Source organism: Drosophila pseudoobscura, chromosome 3, assembly GCF_009870125.1.
Source record: "Drosophila pseudoobscura strain MV-25-SWS-2005 chromosome 3, UCI_Dpse_MV25, whole genome shotgun sequence".
NCBI lineage: Eukaryota > Metazoa > Arthropoda > Insecta > Diptera > Drosophilidae > Drosophila > Drosophila pseudoobscura.
The window spans coordinates 1,117,134-1,143,215 of NC_046680.1; the positions used below are offsets into that span (position 1 = coordinate 1,117,134).

General features: G+C 42.1%; 2 protein-coding genes across 4 annotated transcripts in view; both read right to left on the minus strand.

Annotated features, from left to right (window-relative positions):
* Positions 1–1,593: 1,593 nt before the first annotated feature.
* On the minus strand, positions 1,594–7,920 carry LOC117183662 (uncharacterized). The gene is made up of 2 exons (XM_033378304.1): positions 7,574–7,920; positions 1,594–3,093 (listed from the first exon to the last, which is right to left on the minus strand). The coding sequence occupies exons 1-2, from the start codon at positions 7,719–7,721 to the stop codon at positions 2,210–2,212; spliced, it is 1,032 nt and encodes a 343-aa protein (XP_033234195.1). The 5' UTR covers positions 7,722–7,920; the 3' UTR covers positions 1,594–2,209.
* Positions 7,921–14,262: 6,342 nt separating this feature from the next.
* Positions 14,263–26,082, minus strand: part of Gprk1 (G protein-coupled receptor kinase 1) — a 235,484-nt gene continuing 223,664 nt past the window's right edge. For 2 of the 3 annotated variants that reach the window (XM_033378235.1, XM_033378238.1), the window contains 2 exons: positions 14,602–14,764; positions 14,263–14,539 (listed from right to left, as the gene is read on the minus strand). In XM_033378235.1, coding sequence (XP_033234126.1) covers positions 14,357–14,539; positions 14,602–14,764 — 346 coding nt within the window. In that variant the 3' untranslated portion in view covers positions 14,263–14,356. The remainder of the gene's footprint in view (positions 14,540–14,601; positions 14,765–26,082) is intronic. The other variant, XM_033378236.1, reaches the window with a different exon arrangement.

Sequence of the window (26,082 nt, forward strand, 5' to 3'; positions counted from 1 at the left end):
GTACCTCTATGTTCACTACCAGGGTTGTCTCTACTTACACTATTCCTTGTATATTGCTTTCTACTCTCATCTTTTTCTAAATTAGACTTTTCTAAACCGTATTTGACTCTATAACCATCCTCTAACACATTCGTCACTTGATCTTGTCTGCTCAGCGCATCAACGTGCGCCATACTGGCCCCAGGTCTGTGCATAATGGAGTAATCATAGTTCTCTAACTCTAGGGACCACCGTGCTATCTTAGGACTAATTGATTTTCTGGTTAACGTCTGTAATAACGAATTACAATCCGTGATTATTTTGAAGGACCTATGCTCCAAATATGCTCTAAAACGCCTTAATGCATAAATTATAGCCAATGTCTCTAGTTCGAAACTATGATAACGTGATTCTCTTTCTGTTGTTTTGCCAGAATAATAGGACACAGGGTGCATCTTCCCATCATCTTGTCTTTGCATCAGTATTGCGCCATAACCGTATGAACTTGCGTCTGTATGTAATTCCGTTTCTCTATTTGGGCTAAAAATGGCTAATACCGGAGGATTTGCCAACGCATTCTTAAGAGTTTCAAACGTCTTCACCTGTTCTCTATTCATGGGAAACGGACCACCTTCTTTTAACAACTGCACCAAGGGCTTAGCTGTCGTCGCAAATGACAACATGAAACGTCGAAAATACGAAAAGAATCCCAAGCATGAGTGCAGTGCTTTTACATTTTGAGGGACTGGGTATTTTTTCAAGGCCTCAATATGGGAATCACTAGGAACTATTCCGTTTTGCTTAACTTTATACCCCAGGAAATCGATGTTTTGGATTGACAAACCTACACTTTTTTAGATTTATCTCTAAATTTTGCTCGCTAAACCGAATGCATGGTCTTTTTAATATATCCATGTGTTCTTCAACTGTTTTAGTCGCTACTAATATATCATCCATGTACACTACAATGCTTTTGTTCTTAATAAAGTCTCTCAAGAGCTCCGAAATAAATCTTTGAAAAATAGCGGATCCATTTTTTAACCCAAAGGGCATTCTCAAGTACTCATACTGTCCTTACGGTGTCACAAACGATGTATACGGAACTGATTTTTCTTCTACGCCTATTTAATGATACCCACTTTTCAAATCTATAATGAAAAAACAGCACTTGTTTTCTAAAAACTCAAGACAGTCCTCAATAAGGGGCAATGGGAAATTATCTTTAACAATTCGTTTGTTCAGACCACGGTAATCGACACACATTCGAAGTTCTCCTGATTTTTTTTTTCAAGGACCAACGGGGAAGCATAAGGAGACTCACTATGACGGATTACTTTTTTTTCTAACAGATCATCTAATATTTCAGCTACTTTCTCTCTCTCATGGTAGGATAAACGACGCGGAGTACAATGAAATGGTGTTGTTTCTGTTACACGAATCTGCATCTGATACTTTAGTAGTGCTTTAAAGTCAAATTCTTTGTGTAAATAGTATGTCTTAATAACTTCCCTACACTTTTCTGCAAGAGTGGGGCCAAATTCGAAGCCTACGTTAATATGTTCCTCTTCATCAATCTCTACCGACGCACAAAAGTTACTGAATTCGTCGCCTTGATTCATATTCTCGATGACCATTTTGTCATTCCTTGAGTTTTCTTGTGTCTGATTTTTAAATGGATTAGAACGTTTGATTAGCTCGCTTCTTTCTGATTGATTACCATCTAACTTATCATATAGTCTGATGTTAATATTATTTTTACTTTCGGTGAATAAAGACGCGCAGGTTAAACTAATAGCTTTTTGCTTTAACGAACTTAATGGTGTGTGTTGCTTCGCATTGATATTTTTCTTATGAACTAATTTTACTTCAATAACTTTAAGGGCATCGCGTCCCAACAATACCGGCAAAGGCAGCATGTTATCATCTACGATGTTTAATAAAACGATATATTTCTTTGTGCAAAATTCAATATGGCCCTTAAATTTTCCCCATATGGGAATTGGTTGTCCTCCTAGTCCATAGTATTTCCTAACTTCATTATAGGCTTCAACTATAGCCGACTTCGGTATCAAAGACTTATGAATAAAACTTACAGGGCTACCTGTATCAAATAGACTAAAAATACTGACGCCTCTTTGTTCACCAAACGGAAGTCATAAAGTGATTAACTGGACAGCCGCTAAATCGTCGTTGTTTTTTTCTCCTGGTCGCTCCTCATCTTGAACTGCAGCTACCCTAGTGGCCATCTTTCGTTTCGGGCACTGCGAATATAGGTGGCTGGTACTCCAGGAGCTCTTCTGACCTTATCATAGGTGACCATCTTGTCACGCAACTCGTTGAGTGTGCTGCAGTATAGCATGGATGCTGTCATGCCCGTCTTGTCCTGCAGTCCCTCTACGATGAATTTGACCACAACGCTCGTGGCCTTGTCTGCCTGCGACGCTATGCTGCACATGGCGACGAAATATTGCAATGCGCTTTCATTATTTGCAATTTTCCGTGCCTCCAGTCGCTTTCCAATGTCCCACGCTGTCACTGTCTGCTCAAAGACGTTGAGCAATTCTGCTCGCATCAATTGCCAAGTCAAAGGCGCCACATGGTCGATGTACGCCTTCGCCGATCCGCCTAGCAGCTGCTTTGCTAATATCCAGCATTTTGACTCGGATACACCATGGAAATTCATAATGTCCTCAAAGTTACTTATCCAACTGGTTACAGCCTGGTCGTCATCTCCAGAAAATGGACGTATCAACGCCTCAATGTGTGTCAAGTCGATGCAATCTCTCGGCGTTTCCAACTCCATAGCCTCTTTCTCCGTTTTCAATATGCTTAATTTGAGATCAGCTAAGCGCTTGCGAGAAACGTACAATTGTTCCAACTGCTGCAAACGGCGCGATTCTTCTTCGTATTCATCTGATCGCATGGTCAATTTCGAACAAGCGTTGTCTTGTCGCGGCATGAATGCTTCTCGAGCCTTCTGCACATTTTCACCATATTCTTCTGGCGCCGCTTTTACTGCGTGTTGTGCACTACGGTTGTCTCTATCTATCTCGCGCTCAACCGGGACTGCAAAAATGTCTGCCTGCATAGTCTCGTCTGCGCTTGGCGCCGTATTTCCGTTCTCTTTCGTAGTGATCAGACGTGTTTTTGTTTTGCGCTCCGCATTTTTCCTTTTGTTTCGAATAAACAGCCGGAGTTTTCCTAACTAAATTCTAAATATACTTTCTAACCAGACAACAATCTGGAAACCTATTCATTTACGCGAGTGCATGCCTTTTGATTTGTGTTAAAATATTATTTAACTTTTTATTTTTCGTCGTCGGCTTGTGTTGTGTTGTGTTGTTGCAGTGAGTGAGTATTGCATTGCAGTCCGCTCTCGTCTGGTAGCTTTTGTTGTCTTATCACTCTCTCGCTATCACCTCAACCTCAATAACTGTTCTTTCTCTCTCGCTCTTTCAACTTTCTGAGCAATAGCGCTCTCTGCCTAGTAGCTCTCGCTATAACCGCTCTCCACTCTGCTCTCTTTTTTTTTCTTACCAATTCCGCTTTGAGCGTTGTCTGGCACATTGGTCTGATACCAATTTGTTTTGGAAATTTTTAATTTTTTTGATTTTAATTTTTCTTTGCAAATTTTCTTAAGAAAATATTTGAATAATAAAAATAAAATGGAATTCGCTGTGGTCTGCGCCAAAAAAACCTGCAAGAAGCAGATCACTCACGATCAGCCGAATGTCCCCTGCTGGCTCTGCGACAGCGTAGTCCACGCAAAATGCGCGGGATTTTCTGGCCTCGTGAGCGATGCCATAGCCAAACGTAATGGCTTGCATTACAGTTGCGAGGCCTCAGCCGTGCGCCGCCGAAAAATTGACTCCGACCACTCCAAGTGTGCAGCAGTTGATCTCGTTTGCCACTCCAAAGGCAACGAAAGCTGCTGGCGATGCAGATTCGGTAGCCGAATTCATCGCCTCGGAGAATGTGCAGCCAAGTACGTCTGCTGCGTCCGAGTCCGTGGTGTCCGCAAGTTCACTAGTTGTCCCGTCTATCCCGATCCCACCAGTAAATAGACGTTCCGGACCTCCGGATATTGACACCACAGGTACTAGACCTGCGGTGACTAAACCACTGGTGGGAGTCCCACCAAAACGACAAGTTTTTGTTTCACGGCTGGCCCCTGACCTCACTTCTAATGATGTAACTGCTTTCATTCAAAGAAAAATAAAAGCCGTGGGTTTAAAGGTGGAGAAATTTAACTTCTCTTATGCCAGGGAGATAGCGTCGTTTAAGATAAGCATCTCCCCAACTCAATTTGACACCATTTGCTCCACCAAATTTTGGCCGGAGCATTTGGTGGTGAAGGAGTTTAAGGCTAAGAAGAATAATAGGCCCCCCATATCGCTTTCCAGCGTGCCACCCTCAACCTCAACTTCCTCTTCCTCAACTTCCCGTCTTGCTCCAACCTTTCCAAAAAACTAACTTCTCTTTTAGTAACCTATCAGAATGTAAGAGGCTTGCGTAGTAAGCTCAGCATTCTTTTCCGGGATAGTGTTGCATTTGCTTCCCACGTTATTGTGTTTACTGAAACCTGGTTAAAGCCGGACATTCTTAGTTCCGAGGTTTTGGCAGGTCGGTACACAACTTTTAGAAAGGACCGTTCGTCTCGACGTGCAGGAGGGGTTCTAATTGCAGTGGACTCTTACTTCACGTCAGAACACTTCACAGTCCAAGCTCAACAGGAACTGGAATTCCTGTGTGTAAAACTGATTCTTCCCGCTTTCGCTATATTCATTACTTGCTCGTATATCCCACCTTCTTCGGATATTTCAATTTATGAGCAGCACTTGTCCGCTTTAACCGCTGTTGCTTCCTCGCTATCTGATAAAGATCGTATGATAGTTCTCGGTGACTTCAACTTGCCAGGAACTGTTTGGTCTTCGGTAAACGAGTCTAGTATCCTAGTGCCCATGTCACGACATGACTTTGTTGACGGCTTGCTTGACCTGTCTCAAGTCAATCATGTGAAAAATTCCTTGAGTCGATTGCTTGATCTATGCTTTGTATCGGATCCGACCATAGTGTTGTTAACCCGAGCCCTTCCGCTCACTATACCTGAAGACGCCTACCACCCTACTTTCGAGGTGTCGCTAGACATAGGACCAACTGTATTGGATCGGTCGAGTAGACTACCTGAACGTGTCCGCTGCTTTCGTAAAGCCGAGTTTGCGAAGCTTAATAACCTAATTAGGGATTTTGATTGGTCCGCTTTGTACTTGTGCACTGATGTCACAAAAGCCACAAACATTTTTTACAATGCTCTTGGCACATTTTTTGATTCTTGTGTCCCGCTTTCTTGTCCGATTAGATCTGGAAAACCCCCTTGGTTTACCAAAGAGTTATCCAGTCTAAAAAACTTAAAATCAAGACTTTATAAAAAATTTCAAGAAGTGGGTTCTCCTACTTCTCACTCTCGTTATGTAATAGCTCGGTCAAACTTTTCAGTTCTTAATGCTCAATGCTATAAGAACTACCTATCTCGTTGCAGGATACGTTTTTCTCAGGACCCTAAACAGTTTTACTGCTTCGTAAACAGTAAGCGTAGAACGTCCGCACACCCATCCTCGCTATCATTTTGTAATACGTCGGCAAATAATGATCAGGCAATTGCCGATCTTTTTGCCCAGTTTTTCCAAACTACCTATTCTGAGGAACGCTACTCTGGTCAACCGTACCCATACGGATTACCGAGGTCGAACGGCATTTTCAGTCCCTTGTTAAATGAGTATTCCCTACTTCAAGATCTTCGACTAGTTAAGCCGGTGTTTTCACCGGGTCCAGACGGGGTTCCAGGTTGTGTACTCAGGTACTGCGCCGAGGCTCTGTGTGGACCATTGCTTAAACTATTCACCATGTCCATTGATTCATCTTGCTTCCCCCCAATCTGGAAGGAATCGTTTATAATTCCTCTCCATAAAAAAGGTAGTAAGTCTGATGTAAAAAATTATAGAGGTATAGCAAAGTTATCCGCTATTCCCAAATTGTTTGAGAAGGTTTTAACTCCGCACTTGCAACATCTCTGCAAGTCACTTATATCTCCAACTCAGCATGGATTTATAAGGCGGCGATCAACCACCACGAACTTGTTAGAGTTTACCTCTTTCATTATTAAAGGCTTTCAAGGTAACTTACAGACGGATGTTATTTACACCGACTTTAGTAAAGCATTCGACTCTGTAAACCATTCCCTTTTAGCACATAAACTTGACCTTTTAGGGTTTCCGCCCAACCTCCTGAGATGGATTTCTAGCTATCTTTGTTCTAGGTCTCAAAGAGTCCTCTTCAAAAACTCCCTCTCTTTACCAGCAAAGGTTCCTTCGGGAGTACCACAGGGCAGCCATCTAGGACCCTTACTCTTCACACTCTTTATTAATGACTTGCCTTCAGTAATAACATACTCTCGAGTACTTATGTATGCGGATGATGTTAAACTCTGTGTCCAGTACAAGGACATTTCATTTCATTCTCGCTTGCAATCCGATCTCAATAGCTTTCAGTCATGGTGTTGTGCAAACTTGTTACACCTTAATGCCTCGAAATGCAAAGTTATGACATTTCATCGTTCTAACCCTTTGTTGGCTCCCTACACCCTATTTGGGGGTTCTCTTGAGAGAATTACCCTGGTGGATGATCTGGGTGTTATGTTAGATCCCAAGTTAAAGTTTTCCGAACACATTTCTACCATGGTAAATAAGGCCATGGGCGTGCTTGGGTTTATAAAGAGGTGGTCAAAGGAATTTGACGACCCCTATATAACAAAGACTCTCTATACCTCGCTTGTTCGTCCGATCTTAGAATACGGCTCCTGTGTATGGTGCCCTCAGTACAAAGTACACCAGGACCGTATAGAATCAGTACAGAAAAACTTTTTACTCTTTGCTCTGCGGGGCCTTAACTGGGATGCGGGTGTAAGACTCCCATCTTACTCTAGTAGACTATTATTAGTAAACCTCCCATCCTTAGTTAACCGTAGAAAAATGCTTGGTGTGATATTTATGCACAACTTGATCAGGGGTGACATAGACAGCCCTGATCTGTTGAGCCGCATAAACTTCACGATTCCTATTAGACTGACTAGAAACTTTATACCGTTGTTCCTTCCACTTTGTAGATCGAATTATTCCTTGCATGAACCGTTTAGGGTCTTATGCTCGGATTATAATTCCCTCTACCATATTATATCCTCCACTAATTCTCTTCCTCTTATTAAATTACTAATCCTTACACACCTTTCTAGTAATTAGTAATTGTAGTGGTATTTGTATTTTGTATTTTATTGCATGCTTAATTTCTTAATAAGTTTAGTGCTAATTTTCCTCGAATGTTAGTATAATATCTATCTTTCTTGCATGCTCGCGTTTGGTTCGGCTACGCACCGCGCGTCATGCGGCAGCGCCCCTCGGTCGGTTGGGCGGGAGGAGGGCTGCGTTTTGCCTGGGATCCGCGCGTAACAGCCTTCTGCTGGTGTCACACGGGCCACTTGACGGTGCAGTAATTGCATCGCCTCTTGATAGATGCAGTCATTGCATGTCAACGTCCAAATTTCCTAGCTCATGCGTGTCTTCCATGATTTTTTTCACTGCTGTACGTAATTGGTGTATGTTGGCATCTTGATCAAAATATACGTTTTGCCTACGCAATATATCGCTAAGTTCACTTTTGGTTTTCGCTCTTATGTCTGCATAGTTCATCGCAGAGTTTTTTTTTTTTTGGGCAAACCCCACACCTGATATGTAAACTTTTACTCGCACGGTTTTATTATATGTTCTTCTTTCTTGATCGTCGTATATGAATGAATGTGTGTTGGCATATCGATACTTGTCGAGGACAAGTATCGATATATCGAGTACATTGGTATTTCTTATAATACTATCGATGAGTAAATCTTAAACTAATATTCAAATTTTATAAACTGATATTCATATCTTACACATTATATGATCGATTGCACAGGCTTGGCGAATCCTTCGCGGGGAATAAAATCGATAAGCTGACCGCCGCGGAAGTCGAGGTCAATAAGGGCCATAATGAATTGGAGGCTCTCGATCAAAACGAGATTGGGAGTGAGCTGCGCGAAATCTTCGATACTCTTTTCATATCGTTGAAAGCTGAGTTGCTGGCTGCTGTTGAAGTAAGCCTGTCACACGCCGCTGCCCATTCTACGACTCTGCCAAGCCATTCCGGACATAGTACCATCATCATGGCTCACAAGCAGCGACTTCCTGAGCTGAAGGTGCCTAAGTTTTCTGGTGGATATGTCGAGTTTTCGGATTTTATGCCAATGTTCAAATCGGTGATTGAAGCGGATGCGGATCTCAGTGACATCGAGAAATTCCAGCACCTTCGCTCTTGCCTCGCTGATGCGGCTTTGGATTCAATTCGATCGTTGGAGCTCAGCTCTCCAGTGCCAATTATCGTGCGGCTCTGGATATACTTAATAAACGCTTTAATAACAAAAGACTTGTTTTCCAGGCACACATCAAGAAGATTCTTGGGCTAAAGAGGGTAAACTCGCCTTCTGGTAAAAGGCTTCGGGAGTTTTCGGATGCAGTCAATTTACACATGCGAGCGTTGCAGACATTGGGAATTGCTGAGGAGATTTCATGATTCATGGTCATCATGCTGCTGCAGAAGTTGGATTCGAAGACGCAAACCAAATGGTCGGATGCTATACCTACCGCAGAAGAATTCTTCGAATTCTTGCAGCAACGCTGCCAGAAAATGTAGCGATTGGAATATGCTACAGCGACACACGCTAGTAGCGATCAGGTGGGAAAAAACCATTCCTATACGCAGGTTAAGAAAACGTTTGTAGCTTCCAACTCTTCCGCCGACCCGTCTGTATGCGTCTTTTGCCACTCAGCGGGTCATGGAATATACTCGTGCAAGATATTCGGAAACCTCTCACCGTTGCTGCGCCACAAAGAAGTGAAGAAGTTTCCCTATGCTTCAATTGCCTAAAACCGGGGCACCGGACCCACGCATACAATAGTGGAAAATGTCGAGTATGCGGCTGTAGGCATCATAGTTTGTTGCACTTCGATAGTATACAGCCCACAACACAAAGCTGCGCAGGTATTACTCCTCCCGATCCGTTGCTCAAAATTCAGCTAGCAGCTCGTCTCTACCTTCGTACACCTCTCTTGCTGCCCAAGGTCTTCACTCTGATGTCGTGCTACTACCGTGGTTCTCGTGAAGAATCGGTCTGGCGTTTTAGTTCCTTGTCGTGCCATCTTAGATTCAGGATCGCAGCTGCATCTCGTCACATCCAGGTTCGCCCAGCAGCTTCAGCTTAGGAGAACTCAATCGTCTGCACTTGTGTCTGGGCTGGGCGATACCAGCGTTTTTACTGAGGGATCAACCATAAGCATTTGTACAACTACGCTTACTGCTCTCATCGCCCCCACGATTACCGATTCTCAACCAAGTATGACAGTAAATGTATCCGATTGGAGTATTCCATCTAACATTCAGCTCGCTGATCCTGCATTTTTCAATCCTCAACGGTTTGATATTCTCATTGGTGCGAGCGTTTTTTATGATCTCCTCTGAGTAGGGCAAATCAAACTCACCGATGGACTGCCTCTTCTGCAGAAGACCCGGCTTGGGTGGATCGTATCTGGCGGTGGACAGAAGGTATCAAGCTCGGCTCTTTTGGCAACGCACAATTGTCCAGATTCGATAGGTTGGATAAAACTCTTCGTATATTTTGGGAAGTCGAGAATTGTGTGGAGGCTGGGTTGAATACCAAAGAAGAAGACGATTGTGAAGCACATTTCGTAAGCCACCTTTCACGGTTGCCATCCGGGGAGTATGCAGTTCGTCTGCCGCTAAATAACAATACTGATCGTTTAGGAGAATCTTATGCTCAGGCTTATTGACGGTTCATCAGTCTGGAGCGAAAACTGGAGCGTAATCCTACACTCAAGGAGCGGTATTCCGCCCTTATGAGGGAGTACATTGATTTACATCATATGCACCAAGTCAACCCTGATTCCCGTAGCCTCTGCTAATATTTCTTGCCTCATCACTGTGTCCTAAAGGAGGGGACAGTACGACGACAAAACTCCGTGTCGTTTTCGATGGATCCGCAGCTAAATGATGTGATGATGACAGGCCCTGTTATTCAGCCTGCATTGTTTAACATATTGATTCGCTTTCGAACATATCCTATGGCGAGATTCCATCGAGTCCGAGGTTCAAGTCTACACATTAGACACCGTCACATACGGGACGAGGGCTGTATCATTTTTAGCGGTCCACGCAATGCACCAGCTGGCCATCGACGAGGGTGAGTCCTACCCTCTTGGCTCAGCTGCTCTGCGGCAGGAATTTTACGTGGATGACCTTATTTCGGGCGGTAATTCGGTCGCACAGGTCATGGACAAGATGCACCAAACATCAGCTTTACTGTCCCGTGGTAACTTTAGACTTAGGAAATGGTGCTCCAGTCACCAGGAAGTACTTGAGGGAACCCCTGAAGATGACATAGAGAAGTTCCTAAAGTTTAATGATGGAAGCGACATAGCCAAAACTCTCGGCTTAGCGTGGGACCCTGATTCGGATCAGCTTCTTTTTGCCTTGTCCGCACTGGATACAAACTCAAAGCCATCAAAGCGGTCGGTTTTATCTACGATTGCGCGGTTCTACGACCATCTTGGATTGATAAATCCAGTCATTGTCAGGTACAAAAACTTCCTTCAGCAGCGTTGGAGAGAAAATTTGGATTGGGATGAAAGCCTACCCTCAGCGTTGCATTCAACTTGGATGGACTTGAGAAATAGTTTGGCAAGCATTTCTCGGATCTCATTTCCTCGCTTGGTTCTTCGTTCTCTTGTGTCTACAGAAGTTCACGGATTCTGTGATGCCAGCTTAGAAGCATATGGCGCTTGCGTGTATGTCGTGTCCAGGGAAGCCCAGTCTTCGAGCCACGTTTTGTGCTCAAAGTCGCGAGTGGCGCCGCTAAAGACTATATCGATTCCTAAGCTGGAATTAAGTGGAGCCCATTTGCTTGCGAAAATCATGCAGAGCGTAAAGGACATGGGAATCTTTACAGGTCGGTTCTATTGCTGGTCGGATTCGTCAACAGCATTATCTTGGATTAGGGACGAGCCAGCTAAATTTCAAGTTTTCGTGGCAAATCGAGTGGCTTAAATCAGGAGTTGACGGCAGCCATGGAATGGCGCTATGTTCCCACATCTTTAAATCCTGCTGATATTCTCTCGAGAGGCTTGCTTCCCAGCCATCTTATCCAGTCACGCCTACATGCATAACTTTATACATCGTCTTAGGCATCCAGGACTCACCGTTTCTGATATTCGGCAAGGAACGCATCTTCTAATTCGACACATTCAGGTGGCAAACATAAACATAGCTGGATGGACATAAAGGACTTAATCTGTTGAAAGACTAGCTCCCAACGGGGGGAGTATGTTCGGACCAGCCGCCGAAGAATAACTGTAACTTTAAGCATTATTATTGTATGAGTAGAGAGAGCCGCCTATGTTGTAAAACGTTGACTTTCTGCAGAGTTACTGCGCTCTCCCGCGAAATGGGCTCTCTGCCGCCGCAGTTACTTTGATCACTTTGATCTAACGCCGTCGTCTATAGTTTAGTTCTATGCTAACCCCTCTGCGCATTGGTTGCATATCGATCTCGCATAAATTTTATCTGGCCATAGCAAGCGATCGGCTTCCGCTAAGCCACCAAGATTAAATACGAATTATAAAGTTTAACCCAAAGTCTCTTTTCATTTTTGAAACACATAGGTGCCAAAAAAGCTTGGCATCTCAAACAATAACCATACCTTAAAATCGTTCGCGCAGAATTTGGTGCGCCCTCTTTTATGTTGCCGTTAATCCTTATACGAAAATTTCGATTCTCATTTCACCTCGATTTCAATGAGTTTTTATCGTTTAAGGCATATATTCAGCCAGGCTCCGTTTTCCACATTCACAAAAGTGTTCTGATTTACTTTTGAATACACATAAATTGGGGTTTAAACGTATTCATGGTTTCATGCAAGGAATAATTCGATCTACAAAGTTGAAGGAGCAACTGTTTACAATTTTTAATGTCTCTAATGGGAATCGTGAAGTTTATGCGGCCCGACAGATCAGGGCTGTCTTTGTCACCCCTGATCAAGTTGTGCATAAAAATCACACCAATCATTTATCTACGGTTAATTAAGGAATTAAGGTTTACTGATAGCAGTCTACTAGAGTAAGATGGAAGTCTCACAACCGCATCCCAGTTAAGGCAGAGCAAAGAGTAAAAAGCTTTTCTGTACTGATTCTATACGGCCCTGGTGCACTTTGTACTGAGGGCACCATACGCAGGAGCCGTATTCTAAGATCGGACGAACAAGCCAGGTATAGAGAGTCTTTGTTATATAGGGGTCGTCAAATTCTTTTGACCACCTCTTTATAAATCCAAGCACGCCCATGGCCTTGTTTACCATGGTAGAAGTGTGTTCAGAAAAATTTAACTTGGGGTCTAACATAACACCCAGATCATCCACCAGAGTAAGTCTCTCAAGAGAACCACCAAATAGGGTATAGGGAGCCAACAAGGTCCAAGAACGATGAAATGATATAACTTTGCACTTTGAGGCATTACTGTGTAACAAGTTTGCACAACACCATGACTGAAAGTTATTGAGATCGGATTGCAAGCGAGAGTGAAATGAAATGTCCTTGTACTGGACACACAGTTTAACATCATCCGCATACATAAGTACTCGATAGTATGTTAATACCGAAGGCAAGTCATTTATAAAGAGTGTGAAGAGCATGGGGCCTAGATGGCTGCCCTGTGGTAATCCCGAAAAAACCTGGTGAAGAGAGGCAGTTTTTGAAGGGGACTCTTTGAGACCTGGAACAAAGATAGCTAGAAATCCATCTCAGGAGGTTGGGCGGAAACCCCAAAAGGTCAAGTTTATGTGCTAGATGGGAATGGTTTACAGAGTCGAATGCTTTACTAAAGTCGGTGTAAATAACATCCGTCTGTAAGTTACCTTGAAAGCCTTTAATAATGAAAGAGGTAAACTCTAACAAGTTCGTGGTGGTTGATCGCCGCCTTATAAATCTATGCTGACTTGCAGAGATGTTGCAAGTGCGGAGTTAAAACCTTCTCAAACATTTTAGGAATAGCGGATAACTTTGCTATACTTCCATAATTTTTTGCATCAGGCTTGCTACTTTTTTATGGAGAGGAATTATAAACGATTCCTTCCAGATCGGTCCTCACAGAGCCTCGGCGCAGTTCCTGAGTACACAACCTGGAACCCCGTCTGGACCCGGTGAAAACACCGGCTTAACTAGTCAAAGATCATGAAGTAGGGAATATTCATTCAACAAGAGACTGGGATAACCAGAGTGCCTTTCCTCAGAATAGGTGGTTTGGAAGAATTGGGCATAAAGATCGACCATTGCCAAAACATTATTTGCCAACGTATTCCAAATATAGTTTATAGTTTAGTTCTATGCTAACCCCTCTGCGCATTGATTGCATATCGATCTCGCATAAATTTTATCTGGCCATAGCAAGCAATCGGCTTCCGCTAAGCCACCAAGATTAAATACGAATTATAAAGTTTAACCCAAAGTCTCTTTTCATTTTTGAAACACATAGGTGCCAAAAATGCTTGGCATCTCAAACAATAACCATACCTTAAAATCGTTCGCGCAGAATTTGGTGCGCCCTCTTTTATGTTGCCGTTAATCCTTATACGAAAATTTCGATTCTCATTTCACCTCGATTTCAATGAGTTTTTATCGTTTAAGGCATATATTCAGCCAGGCTCCGTTTTCCACATTCACAAAAGTGTTCTGATTTACTTTTGAATACACATAAATTGGGGTTTTCACATTCCGCAAGATTTATTCGTTTTCATAATGCAAACATTTTCGTTGACGAAATGAAAAGTAAACGGCTTTTTATACAACGAAACGAACCTTAATTGCGAAAGTAAAAAAATAGATCACCTATTGATGCATTAACATAAACTTGACACCTATATCAGGGTAATTTAACTTTAGCTTTCTTTATAAATAATTTCATTTTAACCCAACCTCAAATTTGGTTCGGAAAAAATTGCCCAAACGAAAACGAAACGTTTTGGCTGAAAACGTAATCCGCAAAAGTAAGTGAAAAACGGAGCCTGCCTGATTATTTTTTTTTATTTTAGCAATGTAACATAATTATAAATTAAAAGTTTAAAGATGAGGTGGATTTATTAGGAATCTTTTCAAATGTATTTCCATTTTGTATACCTCTACATCGTTTTACATAGCAGGAATTTGGTTGTACATAAGTTATTATAGAATTAATTAGACCCATTAGACGATTTCGTTGAACAATTACCCCCTAGAATATATATAGATTTGTTGGCATCTCGTTCACTACCATAAATTTTTCCTGCTTTTTTAGCCATTGATCCTAAGAGATCTTGCGACATTTTGTGTGCTGATCTCAAAGATGACGCCCATTCCTTTAATCCGATTTCATCCTGAAATAACATTATTGGTATTTTTACAATAGTATAACATATAATAATTTGGAATTTCTTACAGAGTTCGTTAAAATAATCCTACCATCTCGACTACCATCATTTATGCGTATTTGAATGCAATTTTCGTTTTTGTGTAAAATAAACTCAGATGAAATGTCCTCCACTTGGTCCATAAATATTAGTTCTGGTTTGTTATTTCCGCTCTCCGAATGCAGTTCCAATCTGATATATATATAAAGAAAACATATTAGAATCAGTTAAAATATAGGCTTGTTTCGTTTTCTCAAAGTATGAAATAGATAAGCATTCCTTATACACCACAAAATTTAATGAATTATACGAGGCGTGGACAAACTACAAGAAAAACGAGGGGGAACGTTGTGAGTTGCTGCGGACACCGCAACTCTACAGTTATACCCGATACTTAGTCAGTATGGCTCTCCTCCGGCAGACGCCGCTAATATTGAACGACACGACAAAGAGTGCATGCGAGAGAGACAGAAAATCAGTCTGTGCGTGACGTCGGGCGCTGCGTAGCCACTGCAAATTGATTTCTTGCTTTTGGCTACAAAAATGATCCGATCTGATCCAGATTCAGCAATCTGATAGATATGGTCATTATCTATGATTCTGCGTTTTTAGTTTACTCGAATCTGCAATATTGTGGATGCAACAGATTTTCGTCTTTTGTGATAGTGAGATCTAACAGAAGTGCGGATACCAAATTTGGTTACTCTAGCTTTAATAGTCTCTGAGATTTGTGGTTGCCCCAGATTTTCGTCCTTTGCGGGGGCGGAAGGGGGTGCGGCGAAATTTTGACACAAAACGGTCAAGGTCCGATATCACAGGAGTGTGGATACCAAATTTGGTTGCTCTAGATCTTATGGGTTCTGAGATCCCTGAACTCATATTTTGCAATTGGCAAAACCGACCATGAAACCTGTGTGTTAGAGTGAGACAGAGCGAGAAAGAGTGAAATTTTTTTCGTGATTCTGGCTATAATAATTATACGATCTGGTTCAGATTTTGCACTCTAGAAGATCTAGTCATCGTCTACGATTCTGCGTTTTTAGTTTTCTCGTATCTTTAAAAATGTGGATGCCACAGATTTTCGCCCTTTGTGGGGGCGGAAGTGGGCGGGGCAAAGTTTTGAAATATTTTTGTAGCAATGACATATCACAGAAGTCTGGATCCAAAACATCGTTGCTCTAGCTCTTATAGTCTGTGAGCATTAGGCGCTGAAGGGGACGGACAGACGGACGGACGGACAGACGGACAGACGGACGGACGGACAGACAGACATGGCTCAATCGACTCGGCTATTGATGCTGATCAAGAATATATATACTTTATGGAGTCGGAAACGATTCCTTCTGGACGTTACACACATCCACTTTCACCACAAATCTAATATACCCCAATACTCATTTTGAGTATCGGGTATAATAAGGTGGCAATTCAAAATAACTGCTCTACTTGACAAACTAATTTCCGTCTTCTCCAACACAAATGTGGACTAAGGCTGAGGGGACGATGTCCTACCTCTGACGTACCCACCCTGCCTGAGATCCGGATCCGAGCATATGCATGTGATCTCCGTGCCACGTGCAACAGTCTCCTTGCGCACATTTATTCGTACTTATTCCTTACCCCCATTTTAAACACTTAGCCGTTCATTCTATTCTTTATATGTTTCATCTTAAACGTATTCATGGTTTCATGCAAGGAATAATTCGATCTACAAAGTGGAAGGAGCAACTGTTTACAATTTTTAATGTGTCTAATGGGAATCGTGAAGTTTATGCGGCCCGACAGATCAGGGCTGTCTTTGTCACCCCTGATCAAGTTGTGCATAAAAATCACACCAATCATTTATCTACGGTTAATTAAGGAATTGAGGTTTACTGATAGCAGTCTACTAGAGTAAGATGGAAGTCTCACAACCGCATCCCAGTTAAGGCAGAGCAAATTCTTTTGACCACCTCTTTATAAACCCAAGCACGCCCATGGCCTTGTTTACCATGGTAGAAGTGTGTTCAGAAAACTTTAACTTGGGGTCTAACATAACACCCAGATCATCCACCAGGGTAAGTCTCTCAAGAGAACCACCAAATAGGGTATAGGGAGCCAACAAGATCCAAGAACGATGAAATGTCATAACTTTGCATTTCGAGGCATTAAGGTGTAAAAAGTTTGCACAACACCATGAAAGTTTTTGAGATCGGATTGCAAGCGAGAATGAAATGAAATGTCCTTGTACTGGACACACAGTTTAACATCATCCGCATACATAAGTACTCGATAGTATGTTAATACCGAAGGCAAGCCATTTATAAAGAGTGTGAAGAGCATGGGGCCTAGATGGCTGCCCTGTGGTACTCCCGAAAAAACCTTTACTGGTGAAGAGAGGCAGTTTTTGAAGGGGACTCTTTGAGACCTGGAACAAAGATAGCTAGAAATCCATCTCAGGAGGTTGGGCGGAAACCCCAAAAGGTCAAGTTTATGTGCTAGATGGGAATGGTTTACAGAGTCGAATGCTTTACAAAAGTCGGTGTAAATAACATCCGTCTGTAAGTTACCTTGAAAGCCTTTAATAATGAAAGAGGTAAACTCTAACAAGTTCGTGGTGGTTGATCGCCGCCTTATAAATCTATGTTGACTTGCAGAGATGTTGAAAGTGCGGAGTTAAAACCTTCTCAAACATTTTAGGAATAGCGGATAACTTTGCTATACCTCTATAATTTTTTGCATCAGACTTGCTACTTTTTTTATGGAGAGGAATTATAAACGATTCCTTCCAGATCGGTCCTCACAGAGCCTCGGCGCAGTACCTGAGTACACAACCTGGAACCCCGTCTGGACCCGGGGAAAACACCGGCTTAACTAGTCAAAGATCATGAAGTAGGGAATATTGATTTAACAAGGGACTGAAAATGCCGTTCGACCTCGGTAAACCGTATGGGTACGGATGACCAGAGTAACTTTTCTAAACATTATTTGCCAACGTAATCCAAATTGACAGCGAGGATGGGTGTGCGAACGTTCTACGCTTACTGTTTCCGAAGCAGTAAAACTGTTTAGGATCCTGAGAAAAACGTATCCTGCATCGATATAGGTAGTTCTATAGCATTGTGCATTAAGAAGTCGGAGAACAAACTTCTTGAAATTTTTTATAAAGTCTTGATTTTAAGTTTTTTTAGACTGGATAACTCTTTGGTAAACCAAGGGGGTTTTCCAGATCTAATCGGACAAGAAAGCGGGACACAAGAATCAAACAATAACTTTGTCGCTATGCACACGAATACGGCAATATATCCCTTATACGATTTCTGCCCCCCGGTTTGTAGAGCATCGGATATGGTAAAGCCCACCTCTGTATTTGTAAACGGGTGCGGCATTGTAGCTCTGTGTTTCGGCAGATTTCCCATAATTTGTTCTGCAGTATTCTGTAGATACCTAGCACAGGTGACACACTTTTTAAGATTTTTCTTTTATCAATTTTTTAGCCCAAATATCAAAAACTTTCGCTGGATATAGTTTCGCATCGAGTTAATTCCACCGTGCAATTTTTCCTTATGTGCATTCTTGATAATTAAAGACGTTGTTCGGTCAAACTCCTTTAAGGAACAAAAGTACTCGCTTTGCTCTCGCCGTTTTCGCTTAATTTTATTTTTCGCTTGGCACCCACAACGCATTCAACGGCGCTTGCATTCTCGGTTCGTTCGCTTTGCAGCTACCTGCTTTGGTCCATCGATCTCCGCTTTGAAACTGCGCTCATCTTTGCTGCTCTCGCTCTCACCATTGGATTTGTGCTTTAGCTGCTGCTGCTTTGCTGCGTTTTTTGTTGTTTCCTGCGTTATTTTTGTTAGCTTTAGTTCTGTGTCAGCATAATTACACTACACAAAATGACGACGCTCGAGGATTTAAATCGCAAACGGAGCAATATAAAACAAAATATAACTCGGATCAAATCTGTGGTAGATGCTAAATCGGGAACCCCGATATGCAATGATGAGCTTCGCTATCGGTTAAACAGTCTAGAAACGTATTTCAAGAATGTTTTAAATGTCCAAGCTAATATTGAAGACCTTGATCCGAATGATGAAGGACGGGCAGATTTGGAGGATACATACATAACAATCAAGCTATCCATAAAGGACCAAATGGGAGGAGACCTGAACGCTAGCATTCTTGCGCCGGAAGTCATGGTTACCAAGGTTGTCGCTGCCCACTTTCGACGGAACATATGCAAACTATAAGAATTCCATTCACTCGTTCGAGCAAAATGTTGTGCGTGAGTCTGGATTGTCCAATATAGAAAAGTTTAATTATTTGCTGACCTGCCTCACGGGGCCGGCATTAGTTACAATTCAGGCATTCCAGATTACAAGCGAAAACTATCCGAAGGCCCTAAAAAAACTCAAAAGCCGTTTTGATAATCCTACTCATATTTTTAGAAGGTATTGAGGCATTGTTTGCACTACAACCTGTGGAAAAGTCAAACAGTCAGCAGCTTCATAGCCTAGTGGATAAGGCATCCGCTATCTTAAGCTCGTCGGAGTCCATCGGCAAATTTGATAATATGCTATGGTTATATATATTATAATGGAAAAGTGTGATCAGCAAACTCGGAACAAGTGGAAGGAATCGCAGGACTACAAAACTCTGCCAACCAGGCTAGCATGCACACATCTTTTGGAACGCCACATTCGTCTGGAAACTCGGCTGGTACTTCGCCACAACGAAAGGCTGAAACCAATAAGTCAAGTCATCATTCATCTTTGCATCACTCTCAGCCGCAACAGCCACCCCAATCATCAGCAGGACAATCTTCAACTACTGAACCGATACTCCAACCAGGGCAACCCTCCTGGCAAACGGCCATTCAGTCTCATCAAGCTGCTTCACACTCTTATATGGAGATCGCAGCAGATGAACAAATTTTTGTTGGCAACAGCTATGGTTTTGGTAAAGGATGCCACAGGTGAATATAAACTCGGTAGAGCGTTGCTTGATTCATGTTCTCAGGTTAATTTTAGAACCGAAACAAAACTTCGCCTTCGTCGTGAAAGACACCACATTGGAATTCGCAGTATAGGAGACTCCCTTACTAGTTTGAAGGCTTTGAATAGACTACCTCTATTAAGTCACGTACTTCTGGCTATCAGCTCACTCTCCAGTTTGGAATTACATCCCATATTGCCTACCAGCCAGATAGTGAAATCGACATATCGAATTGGAACCTACCTGCCAACACTCCATTGGCTGACGAATCATTCTATAGGACTAAACGTATTGATCTGATACTGGGAACCGAAGGCTTCTATGGAGCCCTAGCTATTGGCCAGATTCGCAATGGTCCAAATCTTCCCACTTTGCAGAAGACTTGGCTTGATTGTTGTTGGGGGGTACCAGCGCCAACATAACAGACAGCCACCGTTGTGCTTAGCGACTGTAGAAGAGTCGATCGACAAGCAAATTTGGAAAGTGGACTCATTTGTCGATCCAAGCGCTAGAATTCTCCCAAATCATCGTCGCTGTGAGGACCATTTCAGGGACACAACACATCAGGATGCCAGTGGGCGGATTGGCGTTCGCTTGCCATTCCAAGAAGATCTAACTTGTCTTGGAAGTTCCTTCGATACAGCTCGATTTTTTGCCATTGAGAGACGTCTCGCTCGTCTACCGGAAATTCGCTCGCAGTATATCTCGTTCATGCAGGAATATGAAAGTCTCGGCCATATGTCCCTTGTACCGAATCCTAACTTGGAGTAACCGCATTATTATATACCCCACCATTTCGTTCTGAAAGCAAGCAGTACCTCGACAAAGCTCAGAGTTGTCTTTGACGCGTCTTGCCGTACAACATCTCAAAGGTGACTTAACGATCTACTTTTAGTCGGCCCTACCATTCAGGATGAGTTTCACTTGCAATTGCTGCGGTTGTAGCGAGAATCTCCAAATACGGATCTTCACACCCACCAACTCAATACAGTAACATATGGGACTGCGTCCGCTCCATTTCTCGCAGCTCGTAGTTTGCATTACTTGGCTGAGGATTGTGAGGATGCATGGCCCTTAGGAGCTGCTGCTGTTAAAACTGCCTTTTATGTTGATGACCTTTTGTGTGGGTCTGATGATATAGACACACTCCTCAAACTAAAAACTGAAATCACATCAAATCTCGCTCGTGGTCATTATGCTCATTATGCAAGTGGCATTCAAATCATCCAGGCCTGATGAAGATGAATCTACCAAGGAAATAAACATTTTAGAAAACTCAGTCAGCAGCACACTCGGCGTAACTTGGCATCAACAAAGTGATGCATTTAGTTTCACATTCAATCCAAAGGAAGTCTATCCCACTACCACAAAACGAACAATTTTTTCTACTGCGTCGTCGCTATTCGATCCAATCGGTCTGCTATCACTTTTAGTCATTGTCTCTAAGATCATTCTTCAGGAGTTGTGGCTTTTGAAACTCGACTGGGACGAGTCTGTCCCCCAGAAGTTAAGGAGCATTCAAATACATGGATTTTGCGACGCATCGATTCAGGCATACGGCTGTTTATGTTTGCGCATGGAGAATTCGCTTGGACAGGTCACAGTGAAATTGTTCACTTCTAAGTCAAGAGTAGCACCTGTGAAGAAACATATACTTTCTCAGTTGTATAACAAAGTCAAGGCCATATTCAGCAAACACACTATCACATCTTATTTTTGGAGCGCAGTCACCTTATCGACCTTTGTTGAAAATCGAGTGTCCGATATTCAGGATTTAACTTCTGATGAAAAATGGCGCTATGTGCCAACACATCAAAACCCTGCTGATATTCTGTCGCGAGGCTGTAACGTGAGCGAGTTGATCAAGTCTCCATGGTTTTCGGGTCATACGTTTCTAGTCAAGGATTCTAGCCCGCCACTGCTGGAAAACTTGATGTTGACATGGATGGGTTAACTCGGAGAAACGGAAAAGTTTGTTCGCTGCCGTACACGAGACAAATAATAACCTCAACATCGTCGATAATATCAGCTCGTACACTCACAGTCTTCGTCTCATTGCTTGGATGATTAGATTCATAAGGAGATGTCGGAAGCAATCGACGTTTACCACAACATCACCGACGCCAGATGAACTTCGTTTTGCTTCACATTGCCTTATTTGGAATTTCAACAATATATTTCAACAAACTCATTTTGTAGAGGCCATCCGTTTACTTCAGAAACAAAAACCATTAAAAAGCAGCTTAAAATTTCTTACTCTCTTTTTAGAAGTCGTGAACGGAGTCGAACTTATCAAGGTTGTTGGACAATTGGACCCCAGACCTACCAAACGGTCAAAAACATCCGTTGCTGCTGCCGAAGCAGTCCAAATTTGTATGGAACTATATTCTCCATTTGCATTTTCGGAACTATCACGCTGGACCTAAGCCTTAGTCGCTCACATTCGGTTGGAGTATTGGATCGTTAACGCCAGAGACTTGGCACGTCGAATTGTCCACTCCTGTGTACACTGCGTTCGCTACAGACCAAAGCTGCTAAAACAACTGATGGGCTCATTACCGCCTACGCGACTCGCTCCGGCTCGACCCTTTGAACGCTGTGGAGTTGACTTTTGTGGACCCATCAACACATATCTACGCATTCGAGGAAAGGGACCTACAAAAGCATACATAGCCGTGTTCGTTTGCCTTCTCACCAAGGCCGTTCACATCGAAGTAGTCTCTGATTTGTCAACAAACGCATTGAAACGGATGGGAGGTCGTCGCAAGCTGCCGACAGACATCTTCTGCGATAATGCCACTAACTTTGTAGGGGCATCGAATCAACTGCAGGAACTAAAAAAGTTTATGTTTTTAAAGCAGACCCAAGATGAAATCTATAAATTTTGCGCATCAGACTTTATTAATTTCCATTTTATTCCCCTCAGGGCACCTCATTTCGGAGGCCTTTGGGAAGCGGCAGTCAAGAGTGCAAAGGGGCTGTTTAATCGTACGCTGGCCAACACCAGGTTCACCTTTGAAGAGTTGAGCACTGTCGTCGTCGAGATAGAATCGATCCTCAGCTCGCGCCCGCTATCGCCGCTTTCGTCAGACCCAAATGACTATAGCACTCTCACGGCTGGTCATCTCTTGGTTGGCGAATCATTGCGATCACTACCTGAAAGGTCCCTCGAGAATATCAAGCTGTCAAGTATGGACCGCTACGATGCGATTACGGCCGTCAAGCAACGGTTTTGGAAGCAATGGTCTGCTGACTACGTCAACGAATTGCGATCGCGCACGAAGTGGACAGCACCCTCAACGAACCTCACCGAGGGCACGTTGGTCATCATCCATGAGGACAACCTGCCACCGCTACGCTGGAAAGTAGGCCGAGTGCAGTCTACTGTGCTTGGGAAGGATGTACTTGTACGGGTGCTGCACCTCCGCACTGCAAATGGAACATGTTGCAGGCCAATACACAAGTTGGCAATTCTTCCGGTGGGTTGAAAGCAGTCCTTTCAACGGGGCCAGGATGTTCGGTCAAACTCCTTTAAGGAACAAGTATTCAAATGACTTTCGTAAAATAGAGAGCCTACGCTCACTTTTTGTATTTACTCTCACCATAATTGTACTAAATTCACCACTGTATTCTCTCTCTTATGCCCAGTACTCAAGCACTAAGATTTGTAATAAATAGTTATTGCCTAATGCTCAACTGAATCGACTTTTCGCTTTCATATATAGACTTTAATTCGTTTGCAAAAACTTGACACATGACGTCTGTGTCACATCTAAAATAAAGGAATTCCCAGTTGGAGTTTTGCCATCTCCCTCCAACTCGTAACAATCCATCTCTATCTAAGAACGGATTTAAGCTAAATAGTTTATTTTTTGTTTATATTTCCTTATTAATTACGCTAGCTATTTCGGATCTGAATTGGATAAACCTCAATACATATGCAATGACTCTTTCTAGTTTATTCATACACGAATATTTTTGTAATAATTCATAAAAAATATTATTTTTATACCCGATACTCGAAATGAGTATTGGATATATTAGATTTTTGGTAAAACTGGATGAGTGTAACGTCCAGAAGGAATCGTTTCCGACCCCATAAAGTATATATATTCTTGATCAGCATCAATAGCCGAGTCGATTGAGCCATGTCTGTCTGTCCGTCTGTCCGTCCGTCCGTCCGTCTCCTTCAGCGCCTAGTGCTCAAAGACTATAAGAGCTAGAGCAACGATGTTTTGGGTCCAGACTTCTGTGATATGTCACTGCTACAAAAATATTTCAAAACTTTGCCCGCCCACTTCCGCCCCCACAAAGGGCGAAAATCTGTGGCATCCACAATTTCGACGATACGAGAAAACTAAAACCGCAGAATCGTAGAAGATGACTATATCTTCTAGAGTGCAAAGTCTGAACCAGATCGTATAATTATTGTAGCCAGAATCAAGAAAACAATTTCACTCTTTCTCGCTCTGTCTCTCTCTAACACACAGGTTTCATGGTCGGTTTTTGGCAATTGCAAAATTGGCCGACAACTGCAGTGTCGGCACCTGTCATCAGGTCGTCCATATAAAAATCATTCTATATGATTTCCCTAGTTGCTTGATTTTTGCAATTATCTGCTATTGCAACAAGCACCCTGGTTGCTAAGTAGGGTGCTGAAGCTGTACCGTACGTAACGGTTGTAAGTTTATAATTTTGAACTTTTCGTTTGGATTATCCCTCCAAATTATATGCAAATATTGTTGATCGTCTTTATCAACATTAATTTGCCGGTATATTTTTTCAATGTCCGCAGATATTACAAGTGGCCATTTACGCCATTTCACCATAATATCGAAGATATCTTTTGGGACTCTTGGTCCAACCCACATGATATCATTTAAACTTTTATTGTTTGTGGTTTTTGCTGAAGCATCGAAAACCACTCTCAGCTTTGTCGTTAGACTGGAATCTCTTATGACTCCTCGATGGGGCAAATAATATTTCACATTTTCTTTGGACTCTACCATATGTCCAAAGTTTTTATATTCATGTATGAACTTTACATAATTTTCCTTTAATGTTTTATTATTGCTATTATTAGTGCTCGCACACATGTTCTTCTACGTCATTCTTTTCACTTTCCAATTTCCAGAACCATTCTAAGTTCTTAACTTCAATTGTTGTCTCCACAATATATTTATCACCTTTTGATTTCATGATTCATCAGTTTCGGAAGAATAATTGCTTCAATAGTTAGAGGACATTTATTATAATCACGAGTTTCTACCGATAAAGTAACTTGGTACTTTGAAGTGCAAGAGTCTGTAGATGACACTCCAAGTACCTCGGTTTTCGCTCGTTTTCGTACCAAGTTTAATATTTGCGCAGCTTCTTCTCAAATTATGGTACATTGCGACTCACAATCAATTAGAGCTCTAAGGTTTTGATAGCCACCATTCTTTGACCTTGCTTTTATAAGTGCTGTGTCTAAGAATACTTGTTGTTTTCGTAGGGAATATGGAGCATCGCATCATGACGTTTTTTTTACAAATCCTACATACAATTTCAGAAAAGCATTTCTTAGACCTATCATGCCTACAGCATTTTGTGCAAAGGCGCTGTGTTTTAATAATCTTAATTATAATCTCTCCCTAATCTTATAGCATTACATTTTTTATTAAATGTATTGACTCATTTATAGAATCAGCGGCCCAGTTAAAAGGTGAGTTACCATACTCCGTGTCTCACCCTTTATCGCGATTTTGAAATAATTTAATTTTAGAGATATACTCAGACTATCTCTGTTATGAATTAATTCACAGAATATTTGTGAAAAGACGTCCCACTCTTTTTCTTCGCCAGAGAATGTGGGTAATTCTACTTTTGGAAGATCAGGCAAATTCTCGCTATTTTCCTCAGCTACAGTTTGCATCCTAACTTCTAGGTTGCTTAACATGCTTTGAAACTCCTTAATTTTTGAGCTCAGTTTTTTTTACTGAGGAACTTAATTTTGTCCTTTCTAAACTCTCCCAGTCTAGCCTGATCAAACCTCTGCGTGGTTTGCACTAAATACGCCTTCAGAATTTCCACTATTCTGTCAATTCCCTCAGATACTTTTTCTATGCTATTGTCAATTTTGGGCTCTATGTCTTCCTTTAAAGTTCCAGTCTCCACTGATTGAAACTTTTCTATTTCTACCTGCCCTTTCGTTAGGGTTTCATTATTTTTAGACTCTACATACTTTTTATGTATGTCCTCTATATTTTTTAATCGTGTTTTCATACTGCTGTTTCTTATAGTAGTCATGATCGACTACTCCATATGTTACTAGTGCAGAACTATTGCCTGCAACTTAAGGTCTCCTAACCCTTGGATTACATCGCTGGTCAAATGACCAGCTTCAATCTTCTTAATCTCCCTTGCTATCGCAGCTTGAGCCTCTAATAGATGTTCCGATAACATCTTACTTTAATTTGTTACTTATTTAGGCTTAAAAACAATTTAAAATATCGGACCTAGCTGATGAATTCTGCTTCTGTTGTTGTCGTTACTGC

Bases quoted from the DNA above. Each gene is read 5' to 3' on its own strand.
- LOC117183662 (XM_033378304.1), bottom strand. From the start codon at position 7,721: ATGAACTATGCAGACATAAGAGCGAAAACCAAAAGTGAACTTAGCGAT. The intron at 3,094-7,573 runs ATTTGGACGTTG...AAGAGAACGGAA, and splicing joins AGACACGCATGAGCTAGGAA to ATACGGCGCCAAGCGCAGAC.